This window comes from Sinocyclocheilus anshuiensis, unplaced genomic scaffold (genome assembly GCF_001515605.1).
Source record: "Sinocyclocheilus anshuiensis isolate Anshui unplaced genomic scaffold, SAMN03320099.WGS_v1.1 scaffold583, whole genome shotgun sequence".
NCBI classification, from domain to species: Eukaryota; Metazoa; Chordata; class Actinopteri; order Cypriniformes; family Cyprinidae; genus Sinocyclocheilus; species Sinocyclocheilus anshuiensis.
In genome coordinates, this window is record NW_015551025.1 from 110,113 (window position 1) to 127,071 (window position 16,959).

General features: G+C 35.5%; 1 protein-coding gene across 1 annotated transcript in view; it reads left to right on the top strand.

The window, feature by feature from the left end:
- Nucleotides 1-16,959, top strand: part of LOC107661105 (nucleoredoxin-like) — a 77,547-nt gene that overhangs the window by 53,961 nt on the left and 6,627 nt on the right. Inside the window, exons 2-7 of the mRNA XM_016450570.1 lie at nt 3,191-3,308; nt 6,769-6,902; nt 10,234-10,334; nt 12,057-12,163; nt 15,193-15,372; nt 15,526-15,650. Of these exons, the coding sequence (XP_016306056.1) occupies nt 3,191-3,308; nt 6,769-6,902; nt 10,234-10,334; nt 12,057-12,163; nt 15,193-15,372; nt 15,526-15,650 (765 nt within the window). The remainder of the gene's footprint in view (nt 1-3,190; nt 3,309-6,768; nt 6,903-10,233; nt 10,335-12,056; nt 12,164-15,192; nt 15,373-15,525; nt 15,651-16,959) is intronic.

The window sequence follows — 16,959 nt, forward strand, 5'->3', positions numbered from 1 at the left end:
TGAAGCAGAATTTTTTTCTGAACTCTTCCACAGATGTGTGGCTTGACGCAAACCTGTTTCTGAGCTCTACAGGCAGTTATTTTGACCTCAGGGCTTGGTTTTTGCTCTGATATGCATTATCAGCTGTTAGACCTTTTATTAAGACGGGTGTACCTTTCCAAATCATACGCATTCAATTGAATTTGCCACAGGTTAACTTCACTTGAAGTGTAGTAATATCTACAAGCAAAATGAATGCTCCTGAGCTAAATTTCAACTGTCCCAGAATCATTTGGAATCATTTTAGTTTTTTATTTTTAAAAGATTTGCAAAGATGTTAATAACCTGTTTTTTTGCTTGACAATTATGGTGTATGGAGTGTATATTGTTGTGGAAAAAAAACTATTTTAAAGCAGTTTAACATAAGGCAGCAACAAAACAAAATATGAAAAAAATGAAGGGGTATGAATACATTCGCAAGGCACTGTATATATTTAAAGTTTATTTGATTTTAATTTTTGTTTATTATTATATTATATTATATTTATTTTAGTTTAGTTTAGTTAAAAAAATTTTAAACACGTATTTTTTATAAACTTGTTTTGTGTAATCATTTCATATTCTATTTCAAATTTTATTTTTTATTTTTGAATGTTTTTGATTTTTGTGTATTTTTATATTAAATTAAAACAATTTTTTTAATTTTTTTTTTTTTTAAAGCATTAACAAGCACACATTTAAAAAGCGAGTCCCCCCACTTATTCTAAACATACTGGCTTATCTGCCCGTTTCTTGAAACTCTTTGACCTTTAAAACATGTCAGCATTCATCACTGTCCATGTCCTTCTTTAATTGGCTGTTTTCATCAGGTTCAGGCTGTGAGTTTTTTTAGCCTCACTGAACGGTTGGGCAGCTGTTGACATGGAGCTGTCTTTCATTTCATATTACCTGTCTTCCTCATACAGCTGTCTCACAGCCTGCGGGCGAGCTTTGTTCCCTCATGGCACCTCTCGCGACTCACTGTAGATCTCTGAGCCTAAACTCACAGCTGTGTAAGATTCACAGGTGTGTGTAAGGTAAGCAGCAGTGTTGATACTTGAGACGGTCACACTTATTGCCCTTTAACCTCACTGATTTTACAGCGTAGGCCATGTACACTTTAGGCCGGAGTGAGAAATTTGGGTGCAGACGGGCCAGTGATTGAGCAAGTTGAGCGCTGTTGACTATGGCAGCGCTGCAGGTTTGTGTTGGAGCCGTTGTCTGGATCCTTCAGGCTTAGACAAACAGAGTAACACTCTTTGACTACCCGTTCACATCTAAACTCTCCTCCGGTGAAAACATTTCCTCAGCTATGCATCAAAGAGTTTGATCAAGCAGTGCAGGAATGAAGTAATCTGAACCTCCACTTTATTCCTCCACGTTTAACATTCGACTTCACACTCGATGCATATTTTTAACTGAAACTACAGTAAGGCTTTTATCTTATTTTATTTTCATCTTTTAGACAATCTTTTAGTCATCTTCATTTGATTGATCCTGATATTGATTCTACAGATCCCAATCTTTAACTCTATGCCTACAGTATTTTCAGCAACTGTGTGAAAAGAAATCATGTTTTACCATAGTTGTGACCAGTGTAGTTTGATTCACGAGTCGACTACATGCAAAAATTCATAAAGAATGGTCTTGGTTCTTCTGTGTTCCAAATGACATGTTTCCATTATAGGGTTATGTCAGTGGAGATAGTAGAAATATCTGTGGGAAATCTTTTCATGTGCTTTTCTATAGGTTGTGACTGTTGTTAAACTTTTTTGTTGTTGTTTTTTTTAGTATTATTTATTTATTTTGGGTTTATGCATGTATATTTCTCATCTTTGGAGTTGTTTCTGTAGTTTATTTGAAGCAAAACTCATGTCTCACAGTATTTTAAAGACTTGCTGTTAAATGGATTGTATTTCTGTTCTGTGACATTATATTCTGACGTTAGGAAATGTCTTTGCTGTCACTTTTAATCAATTTCATGCACCCTTGATTAAAAGTATTATTTTCTTTTTTTCTTCTTTTTTTTCTTCTTGAACAGTACTGTATGTTTAATGCAGAAATGCAAGAAGTGAACTTCCAAATGTAAATTGGAAAAAAAAAGAATATGCAAGCAAAATAGACCTTAAACTAAAATATACCCAAATAGGGAATTGACACCTTGTGAATCATAACTGGCTAAAAACAAATCTGAATCTGCATCTGTATCTGTCAGTGCTGTCAGTTTAATGATTAATTATTTAAAAAGGCATTTATTGTACATTGCCCCCTGATCTGTATGTGAATTCAATAAGGAATTTTACTACCGTTGGCCTTGCTTTTAAAGCCACTTACATATTTGGAAAACTACAACAGTGATACTCTCTTTTGGGGGGGGCTTTTTCAGCCAAAATTATTTAATTAAATACCTTTTTAGCATATCATGTAGTTAATTTGAGATTTTAATCGATTGACAGCTCTAGTCTTTGCATGTGTGTCTAGTGTTTTGATAAATCATTCATGTTTCATGCGCTACATGTTTCACATCAGTCCGCTGCAGTTACTGTAGTTTACTTTCATAGGCGTCTTTCATCTATTAGACCTTCGCACGTCCATGTCCTGAATAATTTACCAGGTTTGTTCTTAGCCGCAAAGGATGAAGGTGGCAGCGCACACAGCCGTGAGACTACACAGGCAAACGGCTCAGTCGAGTGAGGTTTAATCGCTGGCTTTTTAGCCCGTGTGCCACGGTTTCACTGAGACTACAGAAAGAAAAAGTGCTCCCCTCGAATTTCCTCAGATGCCATTCTCTTTAAAGTTGAATCAGCCCTGTAGATGTTTGATTCTGGCCCTTAGCTAATTCTTCGCCGGCTCGCCTCAGATAGCTGCGGATAGCACTTAATTCAACTCGCCACATTTCTGAGTCTCTTTATTCTTCAGAGCGAGAGGAAAACGTTTAAACTCAGCCTCTTGTTTCGTAGTCTATTTTTAAGCCTCACGTGGACTGTATTGATTGTATCTCTAATGGTTAAAAAGGCAAAATAGCTTTGCAAAAAGAGGAATGAGCTGAGATGAATCATGCCGTCTCTCTTCAACTCAAACATTCCCACTCCTCCTCATTCTTTTAGTCATATTCCTTTTGATTCCCAGTCTCTCATCTCAGTCAATGTCTGTCTGTCTTTTCTTTTTGTAGATGAAGCTTTGGAACAAGTACAAGGTGACCAGTATTCCTTCTCTGGTGTTCATCGATGCTGCCACGGGGAAGGTGGTGTGTCGGAACGGCCTGCTTGTAGTTAGAGATGATCCAAAAGGTGAGTACTAGGCTTTAGTTTTTCACCCACTCAAGGGGTTTAAAGGAAAGCTCACCCAAAAATGAATACTCAGTTGCTATTAACTTGCCCACATGTTGTTCCAAACCCTTGTTGAACGCAAAAGGAGAATTATTTGAAGACTCTTCACAGATATCTGTGCTTTATAGTTTAAGCTTCAGAAATGGCACAAAAACACAAAAGATGAACCATAAAAGTTGTCCATGTGCTATTAGGGATGTAATGGTATGAAAATTTCTTATCACGGTTATCAGTATTATCACGGTATTGTTAAAATGTGCTGGAGATGTTCAAAAAGTACTGACACATAAATCACTTCAAGTTTTATATTTAAAAATCAACAAACAACAAATAAAATGACTTTTTGTTTGCATAATCACTAAAACAATAACATTACCAATGATGTTCGGATTTTAAATGACAACTTGACTGACAACAGTTTAATAGCATGTTCAAATATCTAATGTAAATGTTGAAATAAAGCTTTGAAAATGTTTCATAAAAAGGTAAACCTCACATTTCAGCCTTTAAATAAAGAAAAGATAAGTCAAAATGATAATTGATTCTAACCGTGGGGAATTTTATCATGATTTATCGGCAAACCGGTAATCGTTACATCCCTATGTGCTATATATATTTTAAAGCCAAAAGTATACTCAAGTTTTGACACGAAAGTATCAAAGCATATAGTGGAATGAATAGCCTTTCAAAGTTTACTCTATTTAATAACTTGCACAAACAAAGGCATTTGATGACATTCACACTAGAATGATTCATTCTTGTGCAGTGTCTGCGCTATTTATTTTCAGAAATTATGACGATAACATTTTTTTGTACAGTTGTGAGTATCTCTGAGCACACTTGCCAAGCATCCGCTGTTGTTGTTCCTCAAGTAATATGTTGTTGTTGTTGTTGTTGGTTTGTTTCTTGCGTTTCTTTTTTGACTCACATGTGCGAGCTGAGTGTACCGTGTACGAGACCAGTGTTGCCACCTTGTGGACAAACTAATTAGTGCAAAAAAATCATTGTTCGTGCTGAAAAAAAAGTCAAATTGCTAATACTGGGTGGAAACACCAATATGCGCATAAATTCTAAAAATGTGCATAAAAAACTTGTGCACAATATTGAGTTGGATAAACTTTTTATCCGATAAGAAAAAATGTGCATGAACTACGATGAAAACACATTTACCGAATAAATTCCTCAATACGCATCAAAAAAGTCATGTGATGGGATGAGATAACTTGACTAACCAGCGGACCGATCTCGTTGCACAGCATCTCAAATGTTGTTTTGGTCATTCTGAAATGCCTGAGCAAAGTCTATCATCAAAGTATTTCTGTATAATTGCCTCCCAGAACTGTCTTACACGACTGCGTTCCCAAACAGCAGCATCCACCTCCAAAAGCAATGACCGCATTTATTGTGTTTTGTCTGCTTGCTCTGAGGCGCAAGTCATTTACTATATATGAAAATTATTATATTCAGTGGCTTCTCCTACTTTTCTTAGTGATATTTTGTGCTAGTTTGTCATGAAGTGACGATTTTGTTCTCTTTGACTCGTTGGATGGAAACGGCACCTTATTTGCAAATGTTTTATGCGATATTCCAATTTTGTGCAAAAGTTAAATTCGCAACTTTGGATGGAAACATACCTCTTGATGTTTCTCATTTGTAAGTCGATTTAGATAAAAGTGTCTGCTAAACGAATGCGTGTAAATTGAGTCTTGAGAATTGGATATGTGAACTATTGTTTGTTTTGAGCTCATGATTGATTTTGATTGATATTGATTCTTCAGGTTGTTTGTGAATCTGACTAATTAGTTCTTGAATCAATTCAAGGACACAGTGATCTGGTCACAGTAATTCTTAAATTGACAGCTTAACAACTTGATATCTTTGAAAAAATATAGTGCACAAGTTGTATGGCCTGTTTTGTTTGTTTTTTTGTATGGACTGATGTTTTTTGGTCATTTTTGGAGCTTGACAGAGCTTAACATTGTCACTATGAACTGTCGTTGTCTGACCAAAAAGCACCATAAAAGTGGTCCATAGCCCATCTATTCCAAGACTTCTGAAGTCAAACGATAGTGTGATTAACAGACCAAAATTTGAGCTGTCGCCTCAAGAACAATGACCAAATCATTGACTCAGTGAGTTTGATTCATTCACATGAGCCAGTTCTTTTCAATACAAACGAATCTGAGCGATTCATTCATGAATCTGAGTTTACTGCATGCCTGCGTGAAAATTCTCCAAAACTACTGCTTTTGCGTTCCACAGAAGAAAGTTATACAGGTTTGGAATGACATGAGGGTGAGTAAGTCATTCATTTTGAGGTGAACTCTCCCTTTAACATGACTTTCACATGCTCAAAAATTCACATTGCATACTTGACTTGGCACCACGGTACATGGTTGTCCTTCACTGCTCTTCACCCGTCTGTATGGCAATGGTATTTGGAGAGCTCCAAGCGTTTGATAGCCCTCAGCTCGCTTGAATGATAAATTCACTGATAAATGTACCCACCAGTGAGCTGTCAACTCGAGAATCACTACAGCTGAATCAAGTTGAACTTAAGAACCAGATCAGTATATGAATCATTCCCTGATTTTTGATCACTCTGATCCAAATGTGAATTATTCCATGTTTTTTTTTTATTTTTTTTTTATGAAACTGATTGGTCCTATTTGCATATCAGACTGATTCATATATTAATATTTGCGATTGATTCAGTGAGTTGAACTGTAGAATTAGATTAGTAAATGAATCATTCACTGATTTTGATCATCCTGATCTGAATTCTGATCATTTTGGTTCTTTTCAGTAAACATATTCGTCCTGTATGCAAATCAGACTAATTTATCAATAATTCTTAGTGATTGATTTGTTTAGAACCAGATCAGTAACTGAATCAGTCACTGATTTTTGAACATTCTTATCTGAATTCTGATGAGTGATTGATTCAGTGAGTTGAACGTGAGAACCAGAGGGGTGAATGAATCATTCTGATCCGTATTCTGTTCATTTCTGTTCTTTTCAGTGAAGAGATCCTGTTCATGTTGGCAAATCAGACTGATTAATTCAGGAATCTGATTGATTCAGTCATGAATTTGGGTTCTATCAAATGACTGATTTGGTTGCTAATGATGGTAGATATTTTTAAATGGTTAATGTAATATTTAGGAGAAATAGAGGATGAACACCTCAACTCCAAAATTTCTGGTGCAATATGGGAAATGAAGCTTCCATCTCACATTAAGACCTGATATTTGCATCAACTCCCATTCGCGTTTGATATCCCTGTGCCATCAAGATCCAGAGGAGAGACTCTTGTATATTATAAATATATGAATGACATATGCATGTGCTGGCAGTGAAAGGAGGATTGTGTGACAGTAATCAGAGTCCTGGCTCTGCTCTGCTCCCACCCGTCCTGCAGGCCTGGAGTTCCCCTGGGGGCCAAAGCCCTTTGCGGAGGTGGTGGCCGGGCCCTTGCTCAGGAACAACCGACAGACAACAGACAGCAGTGCCCTGGAGGCATCCTATGTGGGGGTTTACTTCTCTGCACACTGGGTGAGTGCTTTGTGTTAGTGTTTCTAACCTAGCTGTACTTTGGAGACAAAAGCACAGTCGATTTAACCTTACAATCGGATCTCATATGTGAAACAAGAATTTTTGTTAAAAACGTATGTTTTTGTAAGAGTATCATTATAAATCGATTGCAATAGCAAAAATATGTTAGTAATTGTAATAACCAAAACCATGAAATAAAATGATATATTATGTATAACCTAGCCATACTTTGGAAATTAAATTGCAGCCCATACAATTGGATCTGATGTGCTGATTTTTGTTAAATACCATTTAATAATTAATTGCAATACCAAAATGATGTTATAGGGTTATTATAGTTAACTAAAACCATGAAAAAATAAAGCTTGAAATAAAATAAATGTTAACTGAATTAAAATAATATATGTGACCCTGGACCACGAAACCAGTCATAAGGGTCAATTTTTCGAAATTGAGATTTATACATCATCTGAAAGCTGAATAAATAAGCTTTCCATTGATGTATGGCTTGTTAGGAGATACAGCTATTTGAAAATCTGGAATCTGAGGGTGAAAAAAAATCTAAATATTGAGAAAATCGCCTTTAAAGTTGTCCAAATGAAGTCCTTAGCAATGCGTATTACTAATCAAAAAGTACAGTTTGACATATTTACGGTAGGAAATTTACAAAATATCTTCATGGAACATGATCTTTACTTAATATCCTAATGATTTTTGGCATAAAAGAAAAATCTATAATTTTGACTCATACAATGTATTTTTGGCTATTGCTACAAATATACCCCAGCGACTTAAGACTGGGTTTGTGCTCCACGGTCACATTTATAATTTTTTTTTTATTTCAGCTAGTTGGCAAGGCAGCATTTCTCATTTTAATTTAGTATAACTAAAACTAATACCATAAAAATGAAAATGAAAAAATAAAATAAAATAAATATCAGCTAAAATACAATATACAAATTAAAAATTCTTCTTTCGACTTGTTGCCAATGCAACATTTATCATTTTAAATTAGTTTGACTAAAAATAAAAATTAATAAAAACTATATAGACATGTTAAAAACTACTATAAATGACAACAAAAATTTTTACTAAAACTTTACATTTAAAAATGTTTATTTTATTCCATTTATGAAAATGGAATTTCAAATGAAATACTAAAATAACACAGGTTAGTAATTTGTATAAATCACAGAAACATTTTGAATAGAAAATAACCAAAAAATGACTCATGGTTCAGTGAGGGAGTCAGTATAATGACTCACTGAGACTGATTCAAACCTCTTTTCATGGATCTTCCTGATTTACTCTTTTAAAAGAACCATTTCATAAGAGTCATTTTTTCATGAATGGGTTATCAAAGCAGAGTGGTGTTACAGTGGGCACTTCTGTTACTCTTGGCTTTCCCGTCATATGAAGCCTTTTCCACAGAAACCCTGTTATTTCCCACTATAAAAGTCACTCACTCCTAACACTCAGGCCAGTACGTGACGTACTCATTCACATTCACAGAGGAGCGGTTCCTTGACTGACAGCGTTTCTCTTGGTTGTGGCAAACACGGGCAGCTTGTGCCAGTCCACAGGGCTGCAGCCACAGTAGCAGGAGCTTGTTTTTCCAGTTCCCCCCTTTTCCAAACCCAGACAAATTGTGAAGATGAGCCACAAAACCAGGCTATATATTTCAGTTTATTATTCCAGCACCGCATTCCTCGTTCCTAACCAGTGTAAAGTGAACCTCTATTAAAGTGACTTTTATAAGACTAAGTGTGCCTGGACGTATTGTTTCCGTTGATATACTAATGCCACTTTTTTCTCCATTTGAAAAACGGCCTCAACTGACCTCAAGGAAACAGAGGGAGAGCTTGTAGCTTGTTGTATTTGTTAATATTTTATTTTAGATGGGCTGGGAAAATACAAGAGGCCGGAGCAGCAACAGAACATACTGTACGTTGGAATGTTTGTCGAATGTGCGCCACATTAATTTCCAGTTAGAAGTCTTTGTTTATCTTAATGGGAGTGATGTTTAGTTTTTACTTTTGTACAGACTAAAATTGTGTATGAAGTCTGATTGGTCAGCTCATGAATATGAATACCTTAAAGGAATAGTTCACCCAAAAATGAAAATTCTGTCATCATTTACTCACCCTCGCATTGTTTCAAACCTATGTGAGTTTCTTTCTTCTGTGGAACATAAAAGAAACATGTTAATAACCAATAAGTTTCAGTTCCTATTTACGTCCATTGTATTTTTTGACCATACATAGTCAATGGGAACCAAAATTGTATCTGCTTTCATGTTTTATACCACAGTGAAATGAAAAGAATGCAGGTTCACAACAACATAAAATAAAAAATAAAAAATTTTAACTCATTTGGCTGATCCATACTGTATGTCATCTTTTGAAAGTCAACATTTTTGGTTGTAACCTTATAAAACATTTATAAATTCACTGTTTATTTCATTTTGTGGCGTTTGTGTTGCTGGTACATTCTGATGATCAATTTTCAGATATTTTATTATCAATCACAGTTACTTTTACTATTAAATTAAATTTTATTTAATCATTACTCTCCACATAATTGCTGTTAAACTATATATTATATGAAACTGTAAACAGTATATTATATGAGTCAGTAAGATATGTTTTTAATAGTTTTTATTCAGCAAGGATGCCTTAACCTCATCAGAAGTGACAGTAAAGACATTTTTAATGTTACAAAAAGAGCTCTTGCTGTCTAATATATGCTGATAATTAGGCCTAGACGAAATCTGACTTTTTTAATCGCATTGTCTTAGCTGATGTTTTGAGGAAAATCTGTGGAATGGATTTAATTATGGTAAATGAGTACTACACGCATACTGGTAGCTGGAAGCATTAATCAGATCCACCTAAATATTTGATAGAGAAAGCCAGAAGGGCCGGAGGATGTTTAAACACTGTGAATGGCAGGCGTTTGAGTTCTGCATAAATCTGCTGAGCTTTCGTTCAGTGTGGGCCTGCCGGTATTCAAAGTCTACGCGGGGCTGGAGAGCTCTTGAAGAGAGCTGAGTGAAGCATGTCAGGCTGAATGTAGCACTCTTGTGAAAAGAGAAAATCATGCAGCACAAAATGCCTCCAAGCCATAAAAGACAGGATGAGTTTAAAAGCTCTACCAGGTCCTAGTCACATTTGTTTTGTTTTGTTTTTCTTGGGGTGCTGAACTGCAGGGAGAGTAATATTAAGTGCTCTGGGCGCTCACTAGGCCACTAAGTGCTGTTTATTATCAGAAACCCTTTAGGAGATCTCGCTATAACTTATGTATGTGTTTATGTGTGTGTTTTATTTCACAGTGTCCTCCTTGTCGCAGTCTAACCCGAGTGTTGGTGGAATCGTACCGGAAAGTGAAAGAATCAGGGCACAAATTTGAGATTGTGTTTGTCAGTGCTGATCGGTAAGAAACACAGATCACAATTTCACAATTTATAATATATATATATATATGTATATATATATATATATATATATATATATATATTTATTTTTATTTTTTATTACAACAGCGATGGAAGAAAAGAAAAAAAAACTTGGACAAACCATTCACTCTTGTTCAATGCGAATGCCGTATGCTGGAATATGAGCAGTCATTTATTCCGTCATCGCCCGCACAGATGAGACTTGAACAGCACACGTTGATATCTGTTTTTAAGCTAAACTCATTTAAGCTTTGCCAGTTTAAACATTTAAGAGCAAGAGGATGTGAGCTTGCACGCGCAGTGAGAAGATCTGTGCGTGCGCTCATCCAAAGCGCGCAAACCCGCGCCTCAGAACGTGCGCATATATTAAGCTCTCTCTGAAGTATTGTGTTTAAATGGACAAATTCACACAAAAATTATGTCAAAATACCTGTCTTGGTAAGTGTCCTATAGCAGACATAGCCGGCTGAACGTACTTAAGTGTCTTAAAGTGACAGCATTTTCTTAATATTAATCAAACAGCAACAACAAAGAAATCACTCACTGCTCTTGATTGAATAGCTTTTGTAACTTTGATAAAGATTAATCTTTAGTTTATACAGTCACATATGCAATACTGTTTTACATTTCATTACTTTATTCAATTTCTGTACCTGAAAACTAATGTTAGACCTACCTAAAAAAAAAACTGAAAATCACTATTTATTTTATTTGTATCTTTACTCTATTGTATTTGTTTGTGCTGTTGCTTGTAGTTAAGATAGATTGTTATTTTCTTTATTTTTATTTGACAGTATAGTTTTTCCCTAAACATAGCACATACTGAACCGTACCGAAACCGTGATACAAACCGAACCGTGAGTAAGTTGAACCGTTCCACCCCAATATATTATATATATATATATATATATATATATATATATATATATATATATATATATTTATTTTTATTTTTTACAATTTTTATATCATAACATTTCTTTGTTTTCATATGTTGAAAATCCTAAAAAAAAAAAAAAAAAATTCTAGTTCTTTTACAAGTTTAAGTTGAATCTTTTACATTTTGTAAATAGTCAGTGTGGACTAAAATAAAAAAAATAATTTATATACACTTTCACTAGAGATGCCCTAATTATTAACATTCTGATTGATAATTATTTTCACCTAATGATAACTGATAAATAGGCAAAATGTAAAGTAAAACTTCTGTATTTTGTCTCAATAAATAAAAAAATAAAACACTAAAAACAATGATTTAAATGCTACAAGTGAATTTTGACATCACAACATTATAACGTTCAGCATGAAAAATGTATATGAATTTAGAGATTTGCTTAAGATTACTTTTACCAGTGTGTGTGTGTTATTCAATTATTTATTAGGTGTTTTTAAAGATTAACTTTTAAGTGAGCTTTAGATAATGGCAAAGGCAATCTAAATGTAAAATAGGGTATATGAGCACAATTAAAAATCCAGCATCAGTCCATATACAGATATATACAATATCAACTGATAGCAATAAATTAAAAATCTCTAATATTGGCCATTAACTCGCACCAATATATTGTGCATTCTTAACTTCCACACATAATATCAGCTATATTTGCTGCTTATTTCCAATAATTATTTGATTATTTTAAAGTTGGAGGACACTTTAAACATGCAATGAAGATTGAAACACCTTGTGTCTTGCGTTGTAGGTCAGAGGAGTCATTTACGCGGTATTTTAGTGAGATGCCGTGGTTGGCGGTGCCATACACAGACGAGGCCAGACGGTCACGACTCAACAGACTCTATGGAATCCAAGGTACGTCTGTGGACTTTAACTCTGGCTCAGGTGGAAGTGCGTGTGGTTGGCTGTAGCTGGATAAAGCTGACCCTGCCAGGAACTGCAAACTGAGCTGTAGGACCTCAGGAATGTGGGCGGCTAATCAAGTTTACTTTACTATTACTGTTCCCCACCGCTCCCTCTCTCTGGATGTCGCTCGCGCTCAGTATAAGTAACAATTCTGAAAACATGGTTTTTAAAGGGTTAGTTCAACCAAGAGCCAAGATTCTTTAATCATTTACTCACTCTTAATGTTGTTCCAAACCTGTACGACTTATTGACTTACTGTATTTCTTCTGCAGAGCACAAAAGAAGCATTCTGAAAAGTATTTGATCTGTTTCTATTCATATAATGGAAGTCAATGGGGTCCAAAACTACACTGGACCAACAGTGACGTTCACTGTATGGACACTGAGACATTGTTCATAATATCTTCCTCCTTTGTATATCACAGGAGGAAGAATGTAAATCATGCAAGTTTTGAATGACGTGAGGGTGAATAAATAATGACAGAATTTAAATCTTTAATATAAATCTTTCTGCTCTAATTAGCTGCAACCGCAACAAATGTCACAGAGTGAGTAAAATGGTGATAAATTCTGACTGTTTTAGCCCCAAATAACTCTGGTCCAGCTATCATATGACCCCTTTAGCAGTCAGAAAAGTCTCTTTCGTTTTGCTTTCGTCTCTTCTTCATTGGGAGTTGATGCATTGAGAGGGAAAGTACTGGCTTCAGGCCTATCCGGTCTGGAATGTGTGGAATTCATCTTGGATGATTTGATACTGACTCCCCCTCCCTCTTCCTCCAGCCTGAAGTCGCTGTGTGAGTCTGATAAGGCCACTAATACTGCAGTCTGATTTCTATCTCAAAGAGGGTTTGAGAGAGGACGGCTGTACAGAGAGATCAGTGTGACCACAGGCCGCCTGACTGTGGCTTTGTGTGCTGGTGTTGTGCTTAGGGTGTGGACAGGCCCGTAACCAGCTATGAGGCCACCGAAGTCCGGACCTTTTCATGTTCAAAAATAACATTTGTTCTTTGAATGACTAATTTGCTGCTAAACTCCTCATATGAATGCCTGCATGACATGTATAATTCAGTTTAGACAGTTTGCAAGAATGTTTAGCATCCCTGGTATGATAATGATCGCTGCGAGACGCTGGCGGAGTGAATGAGTCTTGAGAGCAGGGTTGCCAGGTTTTCATAAGAAAACCCACCCAGTCGCTACTCAAAACTAGTCCAAAACTAGCCCAATGGCGTTTTGAGGGGGCTCCCCTGCTAAAATTCGCATTCCAGGGGATAAATATCAAGTTATTGGAGTCGCTTCAACCCGTAGCAACAGTGTTAAAGCGGGAAAGCGGGGGGAAACCGCGGACTTGGCAACACTGCTTGAGAGCGTTGTGAGTGAGGGCGCGGGCGCAGCCTCGTGTTGCCAGATCCAGCTATTATAAGCGTTTTTGGACTTGTCTTTTCCACTTAATTTAACATTTTATAAAGTTAATAAAGTAGGAAGTTGCAGTTTAGAGTCAGCGATATCTTTATCTTATCATATTTGCAAAAGATTGGAAATAATTTCGGTTTATTTTATTTATTTTTAGTTTTTTGTTTGTTTTAGTATCAATATCTGGCAACAATGCTGGCAACAACAAACACTTAAACTGAAAGCAATCAAAAAAGCCCATGGACAGGTTTTTGCTGACAAGATACGGCATTCGGTGAGGGAAACGCAAAAATTATCATGATATTATCTGTCAAAAACAGTAGAATTGAACACTAGTACACACAGATCTGTAGAACAAGTAGGTTACAGAATGAAATGAAATACACACACTAGCCATGAAGTCTGTCATTCAGTATAGTTAAATTTTCACAAATCATGCTATAAACTCATAAGAGCACTAGACAAAGTTATTGTAGTTATGTATTGTTGCAATAAACAACTGATAAAATTATCCACACTTAAATATAGTAAAGTATTAACAAATTTTGATGCAATAAATAGGGTATGATTTAAAAATAATCAACCCTCCAAAACAGAGAAAACATCTTTCACAAACATCTACCCTTTAAAGTGTTTATAGTGTATATAATGAGTTGTATTTGTAGGGGTTATTATAACAATATTATAACAATTCTTTAACACCAACCCCCATCATCATCGTCATCCAAAAAAAAAAAAAACAATTGACAATTTTTTTTCAAGCAATAAAACATATCGCTAACATTTTACAATAGGTTTAACAGAATTGTAAATTAGTGTAAATTTTAGAATAAGTCTGATACTTAACATTTAAAAGTAGTACATGTTAACAATATTCATTATGAACTAACCTGAACGATAGAACACTACTGTTTAAAATTTGGGGTTGATAAGATTTTTTGAAAGAGTATTAATGTACATAAATTAATGTTTTTGAAAGAAGTCTCTTGCGGTCACCAAGGCTTAATTTATTTAATAAAAAAATACAGTAAAAACAGTAATAGTGTGAAATATTATTACATGTTAAAATAGCTGTTTTCTATTTGAATATATTTTAAAATGTAATTTATTCCTGTGATGCAAAGCTGAATTTTCAGCATCATTACTCCGGTCTTCAGTGTCACATGATCCTTCAGAAATCATTCCAATCTGCTGATTTGCTGCTCAAGAAACATTTCTTATCATTTATTTGAAATTGAAATCTTTTGTAACTTTATAAATGCACGTCCTGTCACTTTTGATCAATTCAGTGCATCTTTGCTGAATAAAATAATCAAGTTCTTTAGACATTTTGAATGGCAATGTATATCTATTAATACATTTGATTGATTAGATGAACATTGTAGGCTTGAATCCTATAATGAAACTAAATTACAGCCAATTAGAACCTCTTTGATGTTTAATACATTTATTGTGTGATTTATTACATTTTAATGTAATTTATTTCTTGTGGCATCATATCTTGGCATTAAAGAAGTATAAAGAATATTGTTATACACAGATTTTTGTTGTTGTTTAACCTTTCCCAGGTATTCCCACACTGATTTTACTGGACGCAGAGGGTCACATGATCACGCGACAGGGGCGGGTGGAGATTCTCAATGACCCCGACTGTCGGCTCTTCCCGTGGCACCCGCGACCCGTTCTGGAGCTCAACGAATCCAACGCCGTGCAGCTACATGAAGGGCCCTGCCTGGTTCTGTTCGTAGGTGAGATGATGCTTTGAGATCATTGCAGAGGAGCACTCAAAGCCTATTGACTCTTCACTTCCCTTTTCTTACTACAATGCTCATTCATCATCTTTCTGCCCTCATCATTCCTCTTCCTCTGTTATCTCATTGTTTTTTTTACCTCTCATTTAGATGCTGAGGAAGAGGGAGAGCTGGAGCCGGCCAAGGAGCTCATCCAGCCAATCGCAGAGAAGATCATGGCCAAATACAAGGCAAAGGAGGAAGAGACGCCACTGCTCTTTTTTGTTGCTGGAGAGGTATGTTTGTCCATTTATGTGAGTAATCGAACAATTAGGTGAAGTTCTTCCAAAAATGAAAGTTTGTCATTTATTTACTTAATTTACTTCAATATAAACAATGGTTCAGATCTTTCATTGAATCAGTTTCGGTCTGAATGAATCAAACTGATTATTTTTGCTTTGCTTAACTTTGTTTTGCATTGTTTTGTGTCTTAATTATATATCTTACAGGTTATGACATTGTCAACCCAAGGCACTCGCAGCTGCTGCCAGCAATTTAGTGTGAAAAAAAAAAAATAATAATAATAATGATATTAATAATAATAATAATAATTATGTATGTTGGTCACATTATTATTTTAAAATATATTTACATATTATTTACATATATTATTTTACATTATCATATTGCATATCGAATTACGCATAACACATTATCGCACAACACGTTTTTCTTCAGTATCATGCGGCCATATTTAGGTCTTTCGGTCAAATAAATCTAACATATCACTTCAGGAGACTTAGAATATAGTGCACAAGTTGTATAGACTACTTTTATGGTAATTTTATGGTGCTTTTGCATAAATTCCATCATCATTGAAGCTTTAAAGTTTCAGTCCCCTTTTATTCTAATGCATAAATGCAAGAGCAATCAGTGCATTATTTAAAATTCAACCTTTCGAAAAAGAAAAGGTCATACAGGTTTGCAACGACATAAAAGTGAGTAAATGATGACAGATTTTCCAGTCTTTGGATGAACTGTTTCTTCAAGGCTTTATTGAGTGAGATTTTTAAAACCTTTTTTTTCTTCTATGCCACAACAATCAGAATGTTTGCTTGCTTTTACACACAAGTGTGATGTGCCATCTGTTTCTGTATATTTGTGTAAAACAATCCTTCGGGATTGCGGCCTCCAATCACCAACATGTACATGCAGTAAATAAAAGGAGCTGCAGTTGAATGGCAAGCACATGTAGCACAAGCCTGAAATCCAGAGGGTGCCAAAACAGCTGTGCCCTTCTCTCTCCCCCTCCCTCGATTTTTTTTCATCTCCCTGATCACCTCTTCATCTTTCAAGCCTGCATGCCAAGAGGGAGGAAAGCCAACATTTTCATAACTCTTATCTCCTGTTTTCTCTTTGTGACCTTTGCGGAAATCATGTAGAGAGTGAAGGCAGCCTGTAATTAATAGACGATTAGCCTCCCCTTTCTTTCTTTCCCCTTCTCACTTTAACTTTCTTGCCACCATTCAGTCTTTCTGTGTGTGTGTGTGTGTGTGTGTGTGTGTGTGTGTGTGTGTGTGTGTGTGTGTGTGTGTGTGTGTGTGT